The 19,266-nt window shown below is 56.6% G+C and overlaps 1 protein-coding gene across 2 annotated transcripts in view; it reads right to left on the bottom strand.

The window, feature by feature from the left end:
* Positions 1–674: 674 nt before the first annotated feature.
* Positions 675–19,266, bottom strand: part of OSBP2 (oxysterol binding protein 2) — a 129,605-nt gene continuing 111,013 nt past the window's right edge. Inside the window, exons 4-15 of one of the 2 annotated variants that reach the window (XM_050906612.1) lie at positions 17,182–17,380; positions 15,188–15,279; positions 14,785–14,807; positions 14,382–14,446; positions 13,814–13,932; positions 9,787–10,032; positions 6,164–6,284; positions 5,292–5,395; positions 4,779–4,874; positions 4,151–4,335; positions 3,070–3,290; positions 675–2,885 (exon numbers count right to left, since the gene is read on the bottom strand). In XM_050906612.1, the coding sequence (XP_050762569.1) occupies positions 2,743–2,885; positions 3,070–3,290; positions 4,151–4,335; positions 4,779–4,874; positions 5,292–5,395; positions 6,164–6,284; positions 9,787–10,032; positions 13,814–13,932; positions 14,382–14,446; positions 14,785–14,807; positions 15,188–15,279; positions 17,182–17,380 (1,614 nt within the window). In that variant the 3' untranslated portion in view covers positions 675–2,742. Of the gene's footprint in view, positions 2,886–3,069; positions 3,291–4,150; positions 4,336–4,778; positions 4,875–5,291; positions 5,396–6,163; positions 6,285–9,786; positions 10,033–13,813; positions 13,982–14,379; positions 14,447–14,784; positions 14,808–15,161; positions 15,280–17,181; positions 17,381–19,266 lie in introns of both variants that reach the window. The other variant, XM_050906613.1, reaches the window with a different exon arrangement.

Here is a 19,266-nt window from a genome sequence, read left to right on the forward strand (position 1 = left end):
CCAGAGCCCAGCAGGACCCTTGGTGCCAGCACTTACTGAGCAACATCACTCCCCGCTCTCCTCTGCTGCGGGAACGCTCAGATCCCGGTTTGGGGACAGCCTGTGCGGGAGTTTCTCACCTCTCCGAGTTCTCGGGTAACACTTGCATTGACAAAGCAAACAAGGAAAATAAGGCATTTTGAAGAGCTCGATTTCTAGCCCATTTTACAAAACCGATTCAGGCCTCGAGTGGAAGAAAACCCCGTGGGCAACTTTGGTTGCTGCCACAAACCAAGCCAGCGGCATCAAGGTTTAGTGCGGAGCATCGTCCGCTCTCCCAGGTAGGTGAAAGCCTGTCTCCAAAGGAGATCCGCACACCCTGGGGCCGGGACACCCGGCAGCTCCCCGCAGGCTGCATCCAACAGCTAATGCAGAAGTTTGGATCATTTAACAGCTGCACCGGCTTTACCGAGCCACGGGCAAACCTGCGGGAAGGGTCTGGAAGGAGCGAACGTGCCAGACTGGCTGCTGTAACACCCAGAGAGCCGGGAAGCGGCTTGGAGCATCCCGCTCCCAAACGCGGGGGATACCGAGCGCTGCCCTTCCAACCCCAAATGCATCGTTTCTAGAAGGGAATGTCTTTGTGACACCTTTTGAACGCTATCGCATCCAGCTTTGGAGCAAAACGTTGCTTCTCTACCTTGGGAATTACTCCGTCACCATGACCCCTACACCCTACCTCCGGGATGAGCCTATGGAAATCGTACTCGTGCTACAAAAACTCAGACAGACACTTCTGTCTTCATTATTTTTCATCTATTGTGTACCATAGAAATTTAAGCAAAATAATTTTATATATATTTTTTTATATATATATAAATTAGAAGCAAATAAATAAGATTAAAGGGTACATTGAAATCAGTGGGTGTTGCCACTCCAATAGCCACTCACTACTGTTATGCCGTACAAGGTCTATGTATACTGTACACGTAGGTTTGCTGTAAATAACAGGTATGGAGGTGCTGGAAGAGAAGCCAACCAGGAGGAGACTGATGGTTGAGGAACCTGATTGCATAAGTGTCCCATGTGCAGCCTGGGAATTCCAGTTACCATTGCCTCAAAGTTCATTATTGCTAATTATCTTCCAATGTGGATGTGACAGTCCGGCTAGGGGTGGCCTCTGACCCCCGGGAGGCAGGAGTCAGTGTGATATGATGAAGACCCGGAGAAGAAGACATCAAAAATGAGATCCGATGGGGCAAACGTGAGTGTCCAGGTCTCCCTGATACTCTCTGGCCCAGCGGATCCCATCTTCGGGGTCCTGCCACCCCCATCCTCCCCTTCAGCACTGGGGACCGGCGGTACCTGCCTGTGTGGCTGGTGCCCGAGCACCGCTCGCTCCTGGTCCTCGCCGATCATGGGCAGGGCTTGCTCCGCTTCTCCCAGCGGGTCCAGGGCCGCCGCAAGGCGATGGCACGCAGGAGGGGTGAGCGGGGACGTGGGGTTCCCCCGGCCCCGTGCTCAGGCTGCTTTAGTGATGACCTGAAACTGCTCCTGGGAGAGACCAGCCACGAGGGAGGAGAAGGAATGGAGCCGGGCACCGGGCTGCGGGTGCCCCCCAGGCTCAGCCTCTGACCCCCCCGTGCCGGGGGACTGCGGACCAGACCTGTCTGGCGTAATGGGGAAGACACAGGGACGGGAGACCCAGGACCAAGGCTGCATCCCAAGGAGGCTCCATCCCAGCGGCACCACGGCATCTCTTCCCTCCCCTCCCGCCCGGCGTCAGGCAGAGCTCAGCAGGGAGACGCTGCCTGCAAACCGGGCACCGAGGTCCTGGCTCCTACCAGCCCCTGCGCTGCAGCGATACGGAGCCGGAGAGAGCCGGTACGCGGACCCCGGAGCATCGCTGGTCTACAAACCTCCTCGCTCTGTGTCTGCCAGGCGTTCGCGACCTCGGCGAGGCCGTTTCCCCCTTTGGATGTGGTTGCAGGAAAACCAAACCAAACCTCACTCAAATCACTCTCACAAAGCATCATGTTAAAGACAGTCCTAAGCCTTGACTAAACACAGCAGACTGCGGGGAATCTGCTCAAACACTTCTTTTTAAAAAAAAAAAAGAAAAAAAAAGTCACCAGCTGAAATATCCTAATTGGTGTTACTGGGATGACTGGGCACTGCAGGAACCACCAAGAGCCTCCAGGATCAAGCGCCATGGCCCCTGGAGACAATTTTCTGAGCAGGACGCAGGGTTCTTCGGGTCCGTCTTTGAAGGAACCTGAACCAGGAGCAGATGTTTTTTTAAAAAAATAATTCCATAAAGTCCACACACAAATGGGGAAAAAAAAAAAAATAATGTCAAAGAAAAGAGCTCACACAAATGCACGGCATCCCCACAATGCGAGCATCTTTGGAAGTCGACGTCTCAGCCAATAAAGCCGAGGCGCTGAAAGATATAGGCAGCAACTCCTGATAGCAATAAATATGCTAGGCTAAAAACAAACCAGATTCACGTGTCCTCGTTCCTAATTAGTCGCTGAAAAAGCCATCATTAAAAAAAAAAAAGGATGCTATTTATTAGTGCGTAAAAAAATAGGTTTGGAATCCCTGTTTAGATTTGCTTTTCAAATTTCTGCATGTATTGACTGTGTATGCATTTGCACTGTTAACTGCTGGCGGGACGCTGCCAGCGTGTCCTCACTGTCCCTCCGTCTGTCCCGGTGAATTGAGGCGCAGGGCCGGCCACCCCGGCACGAGCGGAGCGGCTCAGAAGATGTCGGGGCACGTACTCCAGTCCTGCTTGTCCTTGGCCTCCCAGTAGCCGCCCTTATAGACGCAGATCAGCTCCCCCGTCACGGCATCCACCTTGCGCTCAAACCACAGCGGGATGTAGCCTTCGTAGTCCTTGCCTGTCCGGGGAGAAACACGGGGTAAGGGCTGCTTTTCACATCCCAGCTCACAGTCCCACACTTCCCCCAGCCACCCAAATAGCTGCAGGGTCCTTCCTTCATCCCCCAAACCCAGCGGGGTTGCTTCACCGCGCCCCTCTCCCGCAGGGGGATCCCTGCCCGCCGGCATCCCGAAGCATCTCACCTTCCTCCAGGGCTTCCACGGCTTCGGCCTCTCGCCTCCGGCGCACGGCTCGCTGCTTCTCCTCCAGCCGCTGCTTCTCCACGTTGGCCTCGTCCCAGCGGCCGCTCTCCATCAGCCGCTGGTCGGGTCTCAGCCGGCTGTCCGTGGGGGCCACTCGCTCCTCAGGCTCGTTCAGGGTGAGGGCCAGGTCGGAGAAGAAATACATGTTCTCGGCGTTCTCCCTGCGGCCGGAGAGCCGTGATCAGGAGGGCGGAGGTGGTGCCTACCTCGAGCAGAGCTCCCCAGTCCTTCACGTCCTTGCGTCTCACCCCAGCCCCACTGATGCTGCTTCTGCTACCTCAAACCAGACACGTAGAGGCTATTTGGGGAGCCCTGCCTCCCACCCTCTAACTGGAGATGCCAATGACGCCTCGATGGGCGTCCTGGAGGGGAGCAGACCGCTCCCCTGTTGCCTCTGCACGGGGAAGCTAAAAGCCAAGCCTACAAAATCCGAGAGCTGTATTGCACAGCCAAGACACGAAACAGCATCACCCGAGAGCTGCTGGATCCCCAACTGCAGAACTGGTGGCACCAAGCGGAGGACGCTTTTCCCAGGGGACCATTCCAACAGAGCATCTCCAAAGCAGGGACCGGCCACTGGTGCTACCAAAGGCTGGAGACTGGTTTGAGAGCAGCCCTGCTGTGGGTAAGAGTGTCGAGAGAAGACTGGTCTCCAGAGAGCTAAAGCGACCAGTGGGACAGGATGGCCAGGGACTCACCAGCAAGGCAAAGCAGCCAACACATCTCCCTGCCACAGCCAGCAGACCGAAAAACCTAAGCAGTACCCCCGGCTGCCCAAAACCTACCTGCAAGGGTCCCCCAAAGCCACCCTCCCTTTGCAGGGACCTGCTCTCCCCTCCTGCAGTGTGCTCACACCCTGGAAAAAGCCACACAGCCACCCAAGTTCTGGTCCCCTTCCCACGTCCTCAGGGCTGGGCACACGAGCCCCCTCCATCCCACGGGGCTCAGGGCAGCACCCGTTAATCCCCGTCCGGCTGTTGCACCCCCGAGCACAGCACCCCGCGCCGAGGAGGGGACTCACGGGAGGGGGTACTTCTTCCACAGGACCTTTGGAGACAACGTCTGGTAGACGGTTTTCTGCTTGCCCTCCATGCTGGTGCTGCCGTGGCTGCTCTGCACTATCTTAGAGCACTCCATCTTCTCGTCCCACGTGCCAGACATGACGTAGTGGGCTTTACCATCGGCGTCGCTCACCACCCCTGTCACCTGGCAGAAGGAGATAGCTCTGGTGGCGTTTGGAAATGCCCAGAGGACAGGGAGAGGTGCAGGGGGACAGAACACCCTCCGGGTGCCCCAACCAGAGCAGCTGGACCTAGCGCTGCGTGTCCTTGGGCATGAGCTGCGCCCAGCACAGGGGGAGCGGCGCCCATCCTGCCCACGCAGGAGGGTCTCCAGCCCATCAAACCCTTTCCAGGTGTCAGCGCTGCAGCTCCAGCACACGGAGAGCAGAAACACGGGCTACGCTTGGAGATTCCCCCCAGCCCTCCCTGGTGACCCACGCCAGAGGTGCCAGCATGGCTCCTTGGCCCCATGCTGGGGCTCATCCCAGCTGCGGTACTGGGACCCCGTGAGCCCAGCTTAGAGGGAAGAGCCAGGTCTCACCCCGCGCAAGGCTGCCAGAAGGAGCAGGCAGATTGCTGGATACGTACCTTTCGGGGGACATCTCTGGAGAAGTAGCTGTAGGGGGTAAATTTCAGCTGGCATTTATCTTTTGACTTATGGTTAACAATCTCTATTTCACCAGACTAGATAAAAGACACAGAACCACAGCGAGTGAGAGACTTTGCAAGGAGACAAATCAGGCGTTAGTTGTAGTGCAGGTACAAATCAACACCAGCTGCAGCATCACTTCTGGCTGCAGCCACCGCACCGGCCGCTCCCGCCAGCCCCACGGCTCGCCAGCAGCAGGGTAAAACCCATCATGCGTGCGACCACCCTGCCCCACGGAGCTGCTGGCCTTGGGAAGAGCCATTAGGAGCTCCAAGAAGCCTCCCCCTGCCCTGCCAGGGAAGCCCACCTTCCTAGTGCGGTAGGAGTATGGTGGGGACACCAGGCAGCGCTGGCCAACACCCCAGGAGGGCAGTACCCTTCCAGCCCCCCCCATTCCCCAGAGCCAGGCGAGGCCAGGCAGGACCCATCACCTCGGACCCGTAGCCACCGACCTGGTCAATCCAGAGCTTGCCCACGATGATGTTGTGAACGGTGGAGGTGACTTTCCTCCAGACGTAGTGATTCCCACTGGAGTGAAACTCGAGGTGGATGGCGCCTGCGGAGAGAGGGGTGCCTCGAGCTCAGCGAGGGCGGATGGCCAGGCAGGGCCGCGGGCAAAGTCCCCTGGAGCACACCACCACCCCGGCACCGTGCTCGTCCTCAGAGCCAACGTGGCCCCTCTACCTGCATCTCCCATCATCAGCCCCCAGCCAGGGCTGGGTCTGGATTCATCCCTCCGCTTGCTGCACGCTCCGTGGTCTGCTGCAGTAAGGGAGCTGCAACACCGGCAAGGCCCTCTGCCCTCTTCCCATCCCCGCAAAAGCACAGATTTTAAACACAGGTCAGAGACGCGCTGCCTGGTTGACTCTCAGTGTCACGAGACCAGCCAGGCACCAGCACAGCTCTGGGACCAGCCCCAGGACAGGCAGAAGACAAATAAAACATTGGAAGGAGGCAGCTTATTGCATCTGGCTGCCAGAGAGAGGGTTAAAACAGGCAGCAAGCTAACCTTTAAATATAATTTAGGGAGAAATCAATTCATGGGCAAGCAGGGTATTTCCAAAGCACATCCGCTATGGTGCTAGCAGCAAGCAAAGCCGTCTCCCTTTGCAGCTGGCATAATTTCTATTTCCAGGGCAGATGAGTTATCGTCGGATTGTCTGTGATCAGGACCACAAATCTGTGCTCCCTACGTGCTCGGGGTGGAATTCACTGAGCCCTACATGAGCCCAAGGGACCGGCACGTTGCTTTAACCTCTTGGGTACTGCACGAGCAGTGCAGGGAAAAAACCAAGCCCCGATCCTCTCAGCATAAGTCACCTACCCAGTGGCATGATGGACAGGTATTTGCCCCTGAACTTGCTGGCGATCGTGATCTCCTGCCACAACGTCCAGCCTCGCTTGGAGTAGACGTGATGGGCGGCTGCCGGGGGGTGGTGGCTCACCTGGGGGAGAGGAGAAACAGCCCGTAAGGTCACAGCCACCAGCACGGGAGAGCCCTGGCAAGGGCTCGCAGCATGACTCCCAGGAGAGGCAATAGCTCCACACCAGCTTTGGCCCTAAGGATGCTCCGCCGCGCTGACCTCAACACCCCAGTCTTCTCCTGGGCATTGGGGTGACCTCCCATCAGGTAACCCAACAGCAAACGGAGGTGCACCGAGCTCCTGCCAGGATCTTCTAAGGCTCATTAGCAAAGCATTATCCAGAAAATCTTAACTTGAGCAACTATCGCTGCGAGATGATGCTGTAACTGTGACCCCAGGACACGGCCCCGCTCTCCAGGGATCCTGGCTGAGAAACAGGGATGTGCCAACACCCAGCCTAGATCCCCAGTAATCCCAGTGTAACAGTGCCTCTCCTACCAGCAGAGGCTCCCACTGCTCTGCCTGGGAACCCCTGGGGGACACAGGTCCCCAAGTCGTCCGAGACACACGGACCTGCCCAGCCAAGACTTCGGCTTTGCCCCTACAGACACACTGGGCTGGAAAAGCAGATACGACATCTTCCGTCCCCAGGGATGACTTGTAAAAGGACAATGCTCACGTTTCCCTGCACTGGAAAAGTTGCCCAAAACCAAGGTGGGAGCAGGACATCCCAGCCAGAGAGCTCTGCCCTCACACGGGGTCTCACCCAGCTGGCCCACGGTGCTCCGGCACAGCACCCATCGCCGGGAACCCGCTAACTGCTGCGCCCTGACGGCCACGCCACCGAGTTCAGAGATTATTTGCACCGATGTAATTAACGCTGAGCGCCCCAAGCTACTGGATTACAAATGTGAGCAGAGCAAAAATCTCTCCGTTAAATCCCACTATCACCAGCAGGAGAAAATCCTATTTGGATAACTGGATTTCAGGCACAAGATTATCAATGCTTTGCTCAGCGCATCGGCAGGCTGAGGAGCACATGCAGCATCCAAGGAAAGTTCAGAGCAGTGGGAAGGGTGTCCGTCCATCCATCCCACGCTGCCTGCACTGCCTGCAGCACCAGGACAAGAAGCACTGCCAACGCTGCACTGGTGCAAAGCTCTGCTGTCACCAAATGTGCTCTTTGAGATGGCTCCAGGAGGGAGATTTAGAGGCTTCGCTCATGGCCTGAAGGCTCCAGAGTGCTGCAATGGAGCAGATTTGCTCCGAGTTACGGCACAACTAATTTCGGATGAAGCCTGTGCACCATGTCAGCGAGGGAAGGACTCGAGGACCAGGCACGAGGGCTGCACCCAGGGGTTCAGGCCGGCTTGCAGCTCAGCTAACGTGGAAGTGTCAGAAATACCAAATTTGGGTACAGATGCAGGAAGACCGGGACCAACCAGAAAAAGTAATTCAGAGCAAGTTATTTGGGAGGGGACAAGTATGGAGGAAAGAGGGTGGTGAAAAGGAGAGTGAAGGAATGAGAAAAGGGATGGCAAGGTGTGGGAGTGGTCAGGGCTGTCCAGCGGTACCTGACAGGCAGCGCTGGGCTTCATCACCGCAGCCCGAATGAGGGTAATAAACCCACCCTGTTCTGACTGTACCCCAGGAGGATGAGGGGTGTTGCTGGCTAACGGACAGACTGAGCATCCTGGTAAGGAATCAGCCACTTCTTATAACGCCGGGCTGAGCAGGGTGACAGCCCAGGGAGACGGGGCACCAGGGAGGTGTTGGAGAACGGAGACCCCTGATTTCTCTCTGTTGTGCATGAAGCCAGCTGGGGAATTTGGCTGTGTGGCAGGACGGGGGAATCACTGCCGGGCGAGGGGAGGTGAAGGCGTGATGCTGCTGAGGTGGGTGAACCTGAGCTCTGAGGTGGGTGAACCTCGACATTCACAGCAAAGCGCCAGGGGATGCCTGGAGGGATGCTGCCGCCTCTGACCTGCCTCCCGGGAGCAGGCAAGGCGCCGGGCAGAGCAGGAAGGGGAGGTACGTTTGCAGCCGTAGCTCATTCCACTCTGGTCAGCAGCGTTCTGGCTCGCTGCAGCCAAGGGCACAAGCTCCCAAGACTGGGACAGATCATATGGGCATCACCGGGGACCATCAAAGCTGGCTGACATCAGGCATGCAGCTTTGGATGGTGCAAAGGGACAACAGAGACATGAATTTTGGAGATTATTTACTGAAGGACCTTTCCGTTTGTCATGAGCAAAGGGCCCCATTTCCAGGAGACCCCACACAGCCTGTTCACCGTCACTGCCCGGAGCAGCACAGCCAGGAGAGACGGGCTGTGACAGGAGGTGCCATCCTGCCTCAGGCCAGAGCTTTGCAACAGTCTGCCGGGCTTGGGCACCCATTACCGCAGAGGAGTTCCGTCTGCACCTACGTGTCCTGCGAGGAGCTGATGGCAGAGCACGGCACCTGCTACAGCGGCTGCTCCAAACCTGGGTACGAAGGGCCATGACTTGGAGAAGATGATGACGAGGGACAGAGACAAGCTAAACCACGTCAGGGGAACACAGGGATGCTGGTGCAAGCCTGAGCCTCCTCACTGCGTGTTCCTAGCACGCCCCATCCACGTGTCTGACATCTGCTGTGAGCATCACATGGCACAGCACGGCACGTCCAGGTTAGCAGCAAGACCCTTTTCCCATGCAGTGCCCCTCCAAAAAGCCCCCAGGTCTCAGGGCACAGTCTGCTGAACAGCTCTGCAGATCTTGGACCTGCATCGGCCTCTGCAGAGTGACAGAGGTTTGTGATTTTGTTTGATGCTTCTGAACACTGAAAGACGCGATGGTTGCTCTGTCCTCAAGACGGCACAGCCACCCCCTGGAGAACAGAGAGCCCCCTAAGTGATGTCCTGCCTGAAAGGGGTGATAAACAGCCCTGTCCCTCCCCAGGAATCCAGGATGGACCAGCCAAGTGTGCTAAATATTAAACAGTCGACTTTCTTCACAGGTCACAACTCATTAAGCGCTCCAGGTTTTTAATTAAGACCTGCTGTTTGACCGATGCGTGCCAGATGCGCTCTGTGGTTAGAGCATGGGGCTGTCAGAGGTTCTCGGGTTGCCTCCAGCCTCTGAAACTAAAAATTTTCAGTCCAACAAGAAAGAAACGAGACCCTGAGACACCCTTTAGCCCAAAGACACCCTGAAACAGTTTGGGGGCATCACTGCATAGCTACAAGGGAGCTCGGTTGAGGAGAGCTTCTCCCTTTCTGCTCAAGTGTTGAGATGTGACAGCAACCCCAGCTCCAGACAGGCTGCCAGGAGACATGGCAGGGTGATGGACACCTTCCTCCTCTCCTTCTTCCCCACCTCCTGCTCTGCAACACTGCGGCGGGCACACTCTCCTTCTGAAAAATGGCTTGGGCTGTGCCTGCTGCTGCTTCTGCCAATGCCAACAGCAACCCGCTGGCTGTCTCGGCCAGGAGGAAGGCTCAGTGCGAGGAGATGCTGGGTCTCCTTCAGGGAACGGCTGCTTTGGCTGGACACGAGCAGCAGGGCAGACACGCAGAGCCCCTCCGCAGACCCCAGCTCACCTGCTCACACAGGGAACGGAAACCGAACTCCTCCAGCCGGTCGAGCTCATAGGTTTCTCCCAGCAGCGGGTTGAATGGCTTTGCGGTGCGATGGACAGTTGTCGAGTAGGAAGACACCGAAAATGCAGCGACGAAGCACATCTGCTCTGTGGAGCTCTCACACTTGACCGCTTTGTCCAGCAGCTCGTGGTACTCCAGGTCCTCCGTCAGCCTCTGCAGCATGGAGAGCGGCTCGTTGAAGTTTACCTGGAGGGGAACAAGTAAGGGTTAGCAAAGCAGGACAGATGCCAACCTGGGCACTTCACCCTTTGCCTTTTTCCCCCAGCGCTGTGCCCTGCTAACCACCGGCACACCACACGTTTGGTTCTCCGAGCACGGTGCAATGCGCTCCAAGAGTCAGGGATCCAGGGCGGATGGAAACTGCCGAACCGAAGGAGCAGCCCCGCAGCGCAGCGGCCGGCGCGGGGCTGGATGTGCCAAGGCACGCTGCGCACACGCTGCCTCTGCAGCATCACACAAACGTTAAATAAAGGCAAGAAATACGCGCTCTGCTCTGCTCCCTGAACCGTACCACAAGAGCATGAAGGCTTTGAAGTTCCCAGCTGAGGAGAGGTGTGCTGGGGAGCCGGCAGCCCTGCAAGCTAACCAGATACCATCCCAGGTATCACCTTGCTCCGGTGATGGAGCACCAGTGACCCCCAAAACGAGCCTCAGCAGCGAGACCAGCTCCCTCCTGCCTCCCGGCCAGCATCCCACCGGCCACAAGCAAGAGGTGACGCGGGGCAGAGACGTGCTGCTCCCCTGGCTGCCCTCCATCGCCTCCTGGCAAAGCCATCCCCATGCTGGGCTGCAGCCCAGTTGCTCAGAAAAACCTTGAAAAGCCTCATTTCAGGGTCTCCCTGCTCCTGCGACTGCAGCCCCACGACAGCACCCAAACTGCACGTGCGAGCTAGAGGCAGCGGTGGCAGCAATGCCCCACGGGGCAGAGAGTGGAGGGGAAGCTCTGTCCTGGGAGAGCCCGAATGGGTCGTATTTCCCCCCGCAAGTCATTGCTTTGTCAATTAGAAAACGTTGCCGTACGTTGCCGGGTTGGACAGGCTGCAAAGATCTCTGGAAAAAAAAAACAACAGTTGATTTTAGCAGTATTTTTTGTTCTGAAAAGAACTGAAATAAAAAAATAATTGAAAGTAAGATGGAGATACTTTGTCTCAAAAGGTTCTGCCTCGAAACTATGTGAAATTCACTTTCTACTTTCAGTTCAGAACAAAGAAATATATTTTAGAAGGAGCAGATGGTTGAAGGATGGGAGAACCACTTCTATAAGCCAAGTTACATATTTCATACCAAAGAAAACAAACTCCAGATTGTTCTACTCGGGGATTTAGCCTGTAAGCAGCAGAGATCTTACAGCATCCGAGAAAGAGCGAGCTGCGTAGAAAGGGCAGCATCACATCCACACAAAAAAGCAAATCACTGCCAGCTTGAGATAACTCTCGGGAGAGATGCAGGCAGCATGAGAACAAAGCCAGCAGCTGCATCCTCTCCGCCGGCACCGCTCGGGCAACGGCAAAGCAAAACCCTTCCACAGAGGAAGGAAGATGAACCCACCCAAAATGCAAAATCCCTAAAGCTGTTTTCTTCCTTTTCAATGCTGCAGATTTGTTCGTTCAGAGGAAAAATTAAGGAGCGTGCTGTTTGCACGGAGAGGTTTTTCAGTTCATCACGTCCCCCAGGAAGGGGACGGGGTCTCAGAAATGCTCTTAATTTGCCAAGAATCAAGTGAAGCGCATGGCAGGAGAAACTCCCATCACTCGGGGCGCACAACAGGCTCACCGACAGTTTGTAGTACAATTAACCACGTTTCCAAACAGCCCTCCCCGAACCGGCTGCTCCGCTTCCTTCTCCTCCTCCTTCGCTCTGTTTACCACAACGTCAGCTTGAAAGCCCTCACTCGGCAGCTCTGTCTCGACTCCCAGAGCTGCCGGCTTCTCCTGCACTCCAAGCGCACGTGCTACAGAGAGAGAATTTAAATGGCTGTTGAATGGAGATTACATTGCTCCCTGTTGCCTTACCACGGGCTGCTTGTTCTTGGGGTGAATCTCCCAAAGAAATGTCACGTGTGGCTGAGCTTGTGGGGTGCAAAGCATCTCCTGGCCTCTGTATCTGTACAGATATCCAGCGAGAGGAGCTGACAGCGAGCGGCTGACGCCAGGCTGAGCCCCTTTACAACCCATAGCTCTGCTGAACAGTTTACAGAGAGAGCAGCGCTGGGAAACCAGATTCGCTCGCCCCAGGGAGGGATGGAGTAATTACATCCCCCAAGCCGGCATCGGGGGCTGCTGTGCAAGCAGAACATATCGCTCTCAGGTTTGGACTCGGCTTTAGCAGCTCCCGCAATGATTTGATTGATAGGGAAGGTATAAATTTCCTCTCTCCAGGCACTGGCAGCTGCTGGTATTTCATGTCCTGAGTTTATTTCTGTACCCATCATGCCTCTAGCTGATATTGATGTTGCTGCAGAAATGCTAACGGACGGCGCTGGGCTGTATATCTCGGCTGGAAATAGCACAAAGAAGAGACAAACTCATCTCTCTTACTTGGAGAGTGTCAGGCACTGCTTTAAGAAGAGACGAAATACAATCAATACCCAGCAAAGGAAGGACCCTGAATACTGCTCCAAGGCTACGGTTCACGCTTTGCTGGGCTATTTCCACTCCAGTCAGCACCACAATAACCCCCAGTCCCCCCCAGCTGTTTTACAGCTCTCCCAAGCTTGCCAGGACTTCATGGGTTTTTGAGGAAATGGATTCCTTACGATGGCACCCAGTCCCATCCATGCCGCTTACTGGGCTGCTGAAGACCTCCTAGATAACCGGCAGCCTGGAAAGGGCTGGTTTGCTCTGAAAAAAATGGCTGTAGTTTTGGGGGAGCTTTAGTGTGGGCAGCATTTCGTCTGGGTATATGAAGCACAGGGTTATTTATCTGCAAGAATTAAAGGCACATCCCACTTACCCTCTGCGGCAGCCCATGCGAGGGGGGTTCCTCCAGACAGACCCCTGCCAGCAAACCCTCTGCTGACCACCCGCAGGAAGCCTTCGCCCCAAGGAGCAAACCCAGCAGCACCCAGCGGTGCTGTAAACTGTCCCCACGGCATCTCCTTCGCTACAAGGCCGCTCTTTGCAAGGCAAATAAAGGTACTTTGCATCCCTGGGGTAAAACACGGCCCTGCCATGCTGTCAGTGCAGGTGGGGCTGCTCCCTGAGCATCGTGTCCCCGGGACGCATACTGGGGAAAGCGTGATCAGCAACAAGGTCTCTTCTTCTAGCTCCTGGGTGAAACGCTTGAACCCTCAGGGATTCAAGGTGTCCTGGTTCCCTCCTTGCCTCTGCACCGGCTAGATTTGCAGAGGACACTTGAGCAATGTTCCCTCTGCGCCAGCTCGCCCTGGGACTTGTGTGGGCAAGCTGCCAGGGCTCTCCACAGCTGGCACAGGAGAACGGATCAGTCCCAAAGAAAGAGCTGATCCAATTCAAAGAGTCCCTAACGTAACAGCCACGACGTCAGAGCCGTTTACCACAAAGCAATTAGCACTACAGCTCCACGCCACTGAGGACGGCCTCCTCCTGCCTGGCTGGTTTCGCTTTCTGGCTGTGCCGGCTCTCTGGCAGCAGACGGATGATTTCAAGGGGCAGATAAATTGCGGGGAAAAACCTAGGGCTTAGAGTCAGCAGAGCTGAGCAGCGAGGACACACCGGCGCTGCGGAGCAGGGCTGGGGAGAAGAGTGAGGTGATTTCAGAGGGCTCTGCCAGCGCAAAAGCCAGTCCCCCAGGACGGGGTTGGCAGCTGGTGACACGCTCCTGTCCCGCTCGGGGCTGCTGTGCTACCACGGCATCTGGCAGGGCCACCTGGAGCCGTAATCCAAATCCTTTGCACAGCCAAGTGCCATGCCCAAACCAAACCCTCAGCGCCGGCATCACGGGAGCACCCTCTCCACCGGCCCTCGGCGCCTGGGACACGCTCACTTACGGGCATGGGGATCTTGGACAGCTCTTTGCCAATGCAGTTTTTCATGATACTCCAGAGGTTAAGGCTGTAGTTGGGTTTGTCAGGGATGCGAGTCCGTCTCCTTTTCTTCGGCAGCAGATCTTTGCAAGTGGACTCATTGTAGCTGCTTTGATTTGAGCTTTCAAAGACCTGCGGAAGCAACAGAAGAAACACAGGACTAAGCTGGACTTGCCCAGCATGACCCAACCAGACCCAGCAGCTCCCAGGAGCAGCAACCACAGCTCAGGAGACACTGCGTGCACTTGTGCTGGGGAGCATCGCTGGAAGCCTATTCTCCAGGGCACTCTCCAGTGCAATTTCCCCCAACGCTTTCCCGCTTCCCTTAGGAGGGTGTTTGGGGTGCTGCTGTAACGCTGCTGACATCTGTCCCTGACCCGTGGCTCACAGAGCAACCAACTCGGCTCCATCCCAGAGACACAGGAGGGACCCGGATGGAGAGTGCCTCCAACAACCTCCTCCTCTCCTGCTCCCCTCCCCTGGTTTCACCCCGCCGGGACCGTCCCTCCTGCTCTGCCCGGCCAACTCACACTGTCCTCCAGGTTCCAGTCCTCGGGGTGGCCCTCGCTGGCCCCACTCAGGTTACTGCCCGAACGCCTGTGGGGAAGAAAGTACCGGCTGATAAACATAAGAAAGGGCAGAGAAGGGGAAAGAAGAGCTGGGGCTGGTGCAGCACAGCCAACATCACCCGGAGCATCTCCCTGCACCACCCCAGGGTGCTGCCGGGAAGGCAACAGGGTGACGGAGGCCATGCGTGGGCATTGGGAGGGGATGCTCAGCACGGTATGTCCCAGCCTGGGGGCAGAGAGCCTCTGCTTTTGCCAGCAAGCCTGGCGGTGTGACCGTGGTTCAGAGCCCAGGTGCCTCCAGCCCAGACAGACGCCCAGGGAGGTGTAAGAGCAGGTCAAGGTAGATGAAGGCAAGGTACTCCTCGCTTCTGCCCAATGCTCCAAGGGATCTCCCTCCACTTTCCTGCTCAGGCTCCCCTCGAGCCCACATCAGCTGCTGGGGCAGAGGACTCAGCTTTACCACAGCAGAGCCTTGACGCCTGCCCTTCCTCGCCTGCTTTGCTATAGCTGGGGCCATCCTCAGCCTCATTCGCTCCAGGGATGCGAGAGCAGACAGGCCCTGGGCAGAGGTAACCTATTTGCTGGTGGACATGTATGCACGAGTAACCCTGCCGGAGAGGATGCTGCCCACAAGCCCAAGCACACCACCAGGCAAACCATCTCTCCCCTGCTCTTCCCACACTCACAGCAGGTTTCGCCAGGCTGCAGCATGCAACGCATGGCCCTGGCGTGGGGGCTCGTACCTGTGGTGCTTGGGGTCTGCAGTTACAGTGATAAAAGCTGGTGCATCCTCCATGGCATCAAAATACTCCGTCTCTTCATCTTCATCACTGGCCTCTCCTTTTGCAGACTGCACACTCCCTGTCGGTGCAAAGGGTTTGAGATGCTCAGGTGCTGCTGCTCCCCTTTGGAACCCGTTGAGCACGAGTCTGTCCCCAGAGCCCACCCTCCTTCTGCTGTGTCACCTCCCATGCTGGCCCCCTTTACAGCTTGTCCCTCTCCTCTCCATCCCACTCCACAACAAGAGGATGCCGTACCGACTTCCAGCTCCTAAAAGCCAGGATGTGCCCTGGCAGCGTGTGTCCTGCTCCCCAATCCAGGCACACAAGGCTTTCCTACCGTGCTGGGGAGCACCTCCAAAAATGCCACCAGGCTGCCTGAGCCAGACACACGCAGGTGACACACACACCCAACCGTGTTTAACGCAGCTGCCACTCCAGCACCGCCTTGTCTGCTGGGAAAGCTGGTTTGGATTAAAACAGGAAAAAAAGTCACGTGTTTCAGGTGATGCTCAGAGAGATTTCCTGGCCCTCGGGTTTTCCAGCCCTGCACTTATAAACATTTCTCTGCTGCAGGGGGAGAGATCACTACGAAGCCCGGAGCAGACATTAACTGCGGTGACTTTTGAGACCCACTGCAGCTCCCCTGCTCCTGCCCTTGCTGCGCTGCTCCTCGAGCGCAGGCTTTACTGCTCTGCCACAAAACCACCGCTCAAGCAGCCACACCGAGCAGTCAAGCAGCCGCGACGGTGCAGGGCGCACGGGCAGAGCTGACGACCTCTCTCGAGGCCTCCGGGCGGTACTGCTGCTCCGGCAAGGGGGATGCCGTGGGCGTCTGGCACAGCGCTGCCGAGGCCACGTGGAGGGACCAGAACAGCCACCTCGGCTCCAGCCACCTCACCGCAGCGGCCCATCCAGCTCAGCAGTTGGCTCGGCTTCCTGGCAGTGTTGAGCAACCTCCTTGCCTGCACCGTTCCCACACTCCTCCAAAGGAGCAGGGTCACCCCTTGCGATGGGGTTGGGCCGGGTTTGTGCCTGTCCTTACAGCGATTTCCCCCCTGCCCTCCCCAGCTGCGCCACAGAATCACAGAATCATTTAGGTTGGAAAAGACCTTTAAGATCATCGAGTCCAACCATTAACCTAGCGCTGCCAAGTCCACCACTAAGCCACGTCCCTAAGCGCCATGTCCACACGTCTTTTAAATACCTCCAGGGATGGTGACTCAACCGCTTCCCCGGGCAGCCTGTTCCAATGCTTGACAACCCTTTCGGTGAAGAAATTTTTCCTAATATCCAATCTAAACCTCCCCTGGCACAACCTGAGGCCATTTCTTGAGGCCATACAAGAACGAGGGCAGCGCCTGGCACTGCCATCACCCCCCGCAACAGCCACTATTCTCTCCCTTGAGTCTATATATCCTTTAAAAATAAGACAAGGCACTATTTGCATTTTTTGGCTACCAGGCTGTAACTAATGCCTCCTGCAGGGAAGGAGATTTGGCACAAATGTGCAAAGTTGTTAGATTTTATTGCCCAGTAACTCTTGCGAGCAGTGAATGAGCCCCAGCTGTGCCACCGTCACCCCACGCAGCCGGGAACTTGGCAGCGCCAGGGGACCCTGGGCTTCCTACAAGCACCGTGGCTGCCCTCCAGCAGCCAGAGATGTGCCCACCGGTGAGGGTTAAGGCTACCAAAACAGTTTGAAATAGCGTGAGCGAGCTCGGCACACAGCCCTCTCCTGCATCCGTACCTCGGGGACATCCAAGTCCCCAAGCAAGGAACATCAGGACAATTATAGTGTAATGGAATCCATTAAAAAAAAAAAAAATCACGGGCATACAGGGCATTGCCTTGTGTGTCCTTCCCATCCCTGCCAACTCGCTGGGAGCAACCGAGCAGAAAGCCCCCAACTATCCCGGGGCTTCCCACAGGGCTCTGCCCCTGGAACAGCCCTGGTCCTGCGGCCCGGCCTGCTGGAGCTCACCCTTGGCGGTGCTGGTGATGCCGGTGCTGCTGGAGGACAGGCCGGGGGCTCCGCGGCAGGCTCGCTCCAAGCTGTTGTGCTGCTTGGCTAACTGCTCGATGGTCTCCTCCAGCCGGATCCTCTGCTCCCGCTCATACTGCAGCGCCCGCTGCCATTTTCGGCTGTGAGTTTCGGCTAAGTCCAGGAAATCACGGCAAGCCTGGAGGAGAGGAAGGGACACGTCAGCACCCGGCATGGCCCTTGCAGCCCGGGAGCTTGTCACGGAGCCAGTGCTGGCACATGGCGACTCCAGAGCTGACTCCCCACCACTCCCCCCGCTCCTGTCCCAGGACCCTGGTTTTACAAAATGCAATCCCAGAGCTTTGCACGATCCCCCATACCCATAGGGCTAAAACCAGTTCAATTCTGACCATCCAAACCCAAATCACCTCCGAGGAGATAGCTGCAACACGGACAACTGCCTTGAGACCACAAAGCCTTCAGGACTTCCCATCTCCCATGGCAGCCCGGCTCACCAGGGCCCCAGCCCCGCAGCCTGTTCCTGTCCCCGACCCCGTCGCTGGTCCCCAGGAGCCCAGGCTGGGCTCACACAAACCTCAGCGAAGCCCAGCCCTTCGCAGATGCCCTGAGATCCGCAGCAGCCACCTCATCCTGCAGATGAGAAGCTGGACAGGACAACGGTCCCCAGCGTGACTGCCACAGACAGAAGAGGATGCTCAAGCCAGGAGCCGGCGAGCCCTTTGCTCCAAGGAGGCAGGGAGGGAGGATGCCGAGCTCCACCCCGGAGCCGCACAGCCCAGCAGACAGCAAAGGGCCTGGCCTGGCCCCCACAACACGTTCACCGTGGCCAAAAGCCCTCTCCTCTCCACAACAGGCCCTTTTCCAGGGAACAGGACCCGTCAGCTGCAGGGACACACGCAGACGCGCTTGGCCCAAGGGAAGGAGGGCTCACGGGATGCACTAAGCGATGCCTTGCAGGATGCACAGCGTCCCTGTCCTGTGCCACCAGGCAGGAGACAGCAGGGACACCACAACCTAGGCTGACAGGAGAACCACTCGGTGGCAATAACCACTGCCACAGCCGCCATGAGACCCTCTCAGCATCGCCACGATTGCAAGCATCGCCCATCCCCGGGCGCGCCGGACGCCCAGCAAGAGATTTCCGGGTGCAGGACATCCGCTCGGGGACGGGACGCTGCCAGCTCTCGCGAGCTGCTTTTCTATTGTCTGACGAGAGCGAGCCAGCTCTCAGAGCTCTATTTTTAGGTTATTTTTTTACATTAGACTGAAACACCGAGTCCCCGCGGCTTTGCCGCTTCCTTTGCGATCAACCCCACGTGAAGCTGAGCACAGAGGCAGGGCTGCACCTCCTCCTCCTCCCTCCCCTAAATCTCTGCAAGTTGGGACGCACTAAAACTTCTTACGTTTAAAAGTAAGAAATTATGATTTTTATGGAAATTCTATAGGAGTTTGGAGGCAGGCTGGCAGCTTGCAGGCAAATTAACTGTGCTTGTGCTTTGGCTAGCTCCAACTCATCGCAATACCAAGGGAAGTCCTCTCTAGATAAACGCTGGCCTGAAAAACTCAAAGGACTAAAATCAGAGAGGTTTGAATGTCTAACAGACTTCTAACCATCCCCAGGACTCGGTTATTTTCTATGTTTCCATCTACTTGGATTTCACATGTGATTTATTCAGCTCTTGGCAGGTTACTCTAAATGTGGGCTGCAGGTGGCACCTGAATATTGAGGTATCTCCTGGTCAAGCAACAGGCTGAGGGCTTCAGCTTCCATGACCTGGCCTGATTTTACCAGGATTCATCCAAGAAAAGCTCCGACACATCAGTTCTTCATCAAACCTCTCCTTTGGATAGGAGCAGGATTTGAGTCTCATGCAGGGAAGTAAGTTTTTCCTTTAACAGCATCAGAAACGAATCACCAGGAAAGTGAAGCATCACGTTTTCATATTTTAGATGAAGAAGCACAAAGCAGAGGGAACAAACATCCTGTGATAAGAAAGGAAAATTCAGGGGGTGGGCACGCATGCCTTTGGTGACGTCCTGAACACTGCCACGTCCCCCAGGAGC

This window comes from Gymnogyps californianus, chromosome 16, assembly GCF_018139145.2.
Source record: "Gymnogyps californianus isolate 813 chromosome 16, ASM1813914v2, whole genome shotgun sequence".
In the NCBI taxonomy this organism is placed as follows: domain Eukaryota; kingdom Metazoa; phylum Chordata; class Aves; order Accipitriformes; family Cathartidae; genus Gymnogyps; species Gymnogyps californianus.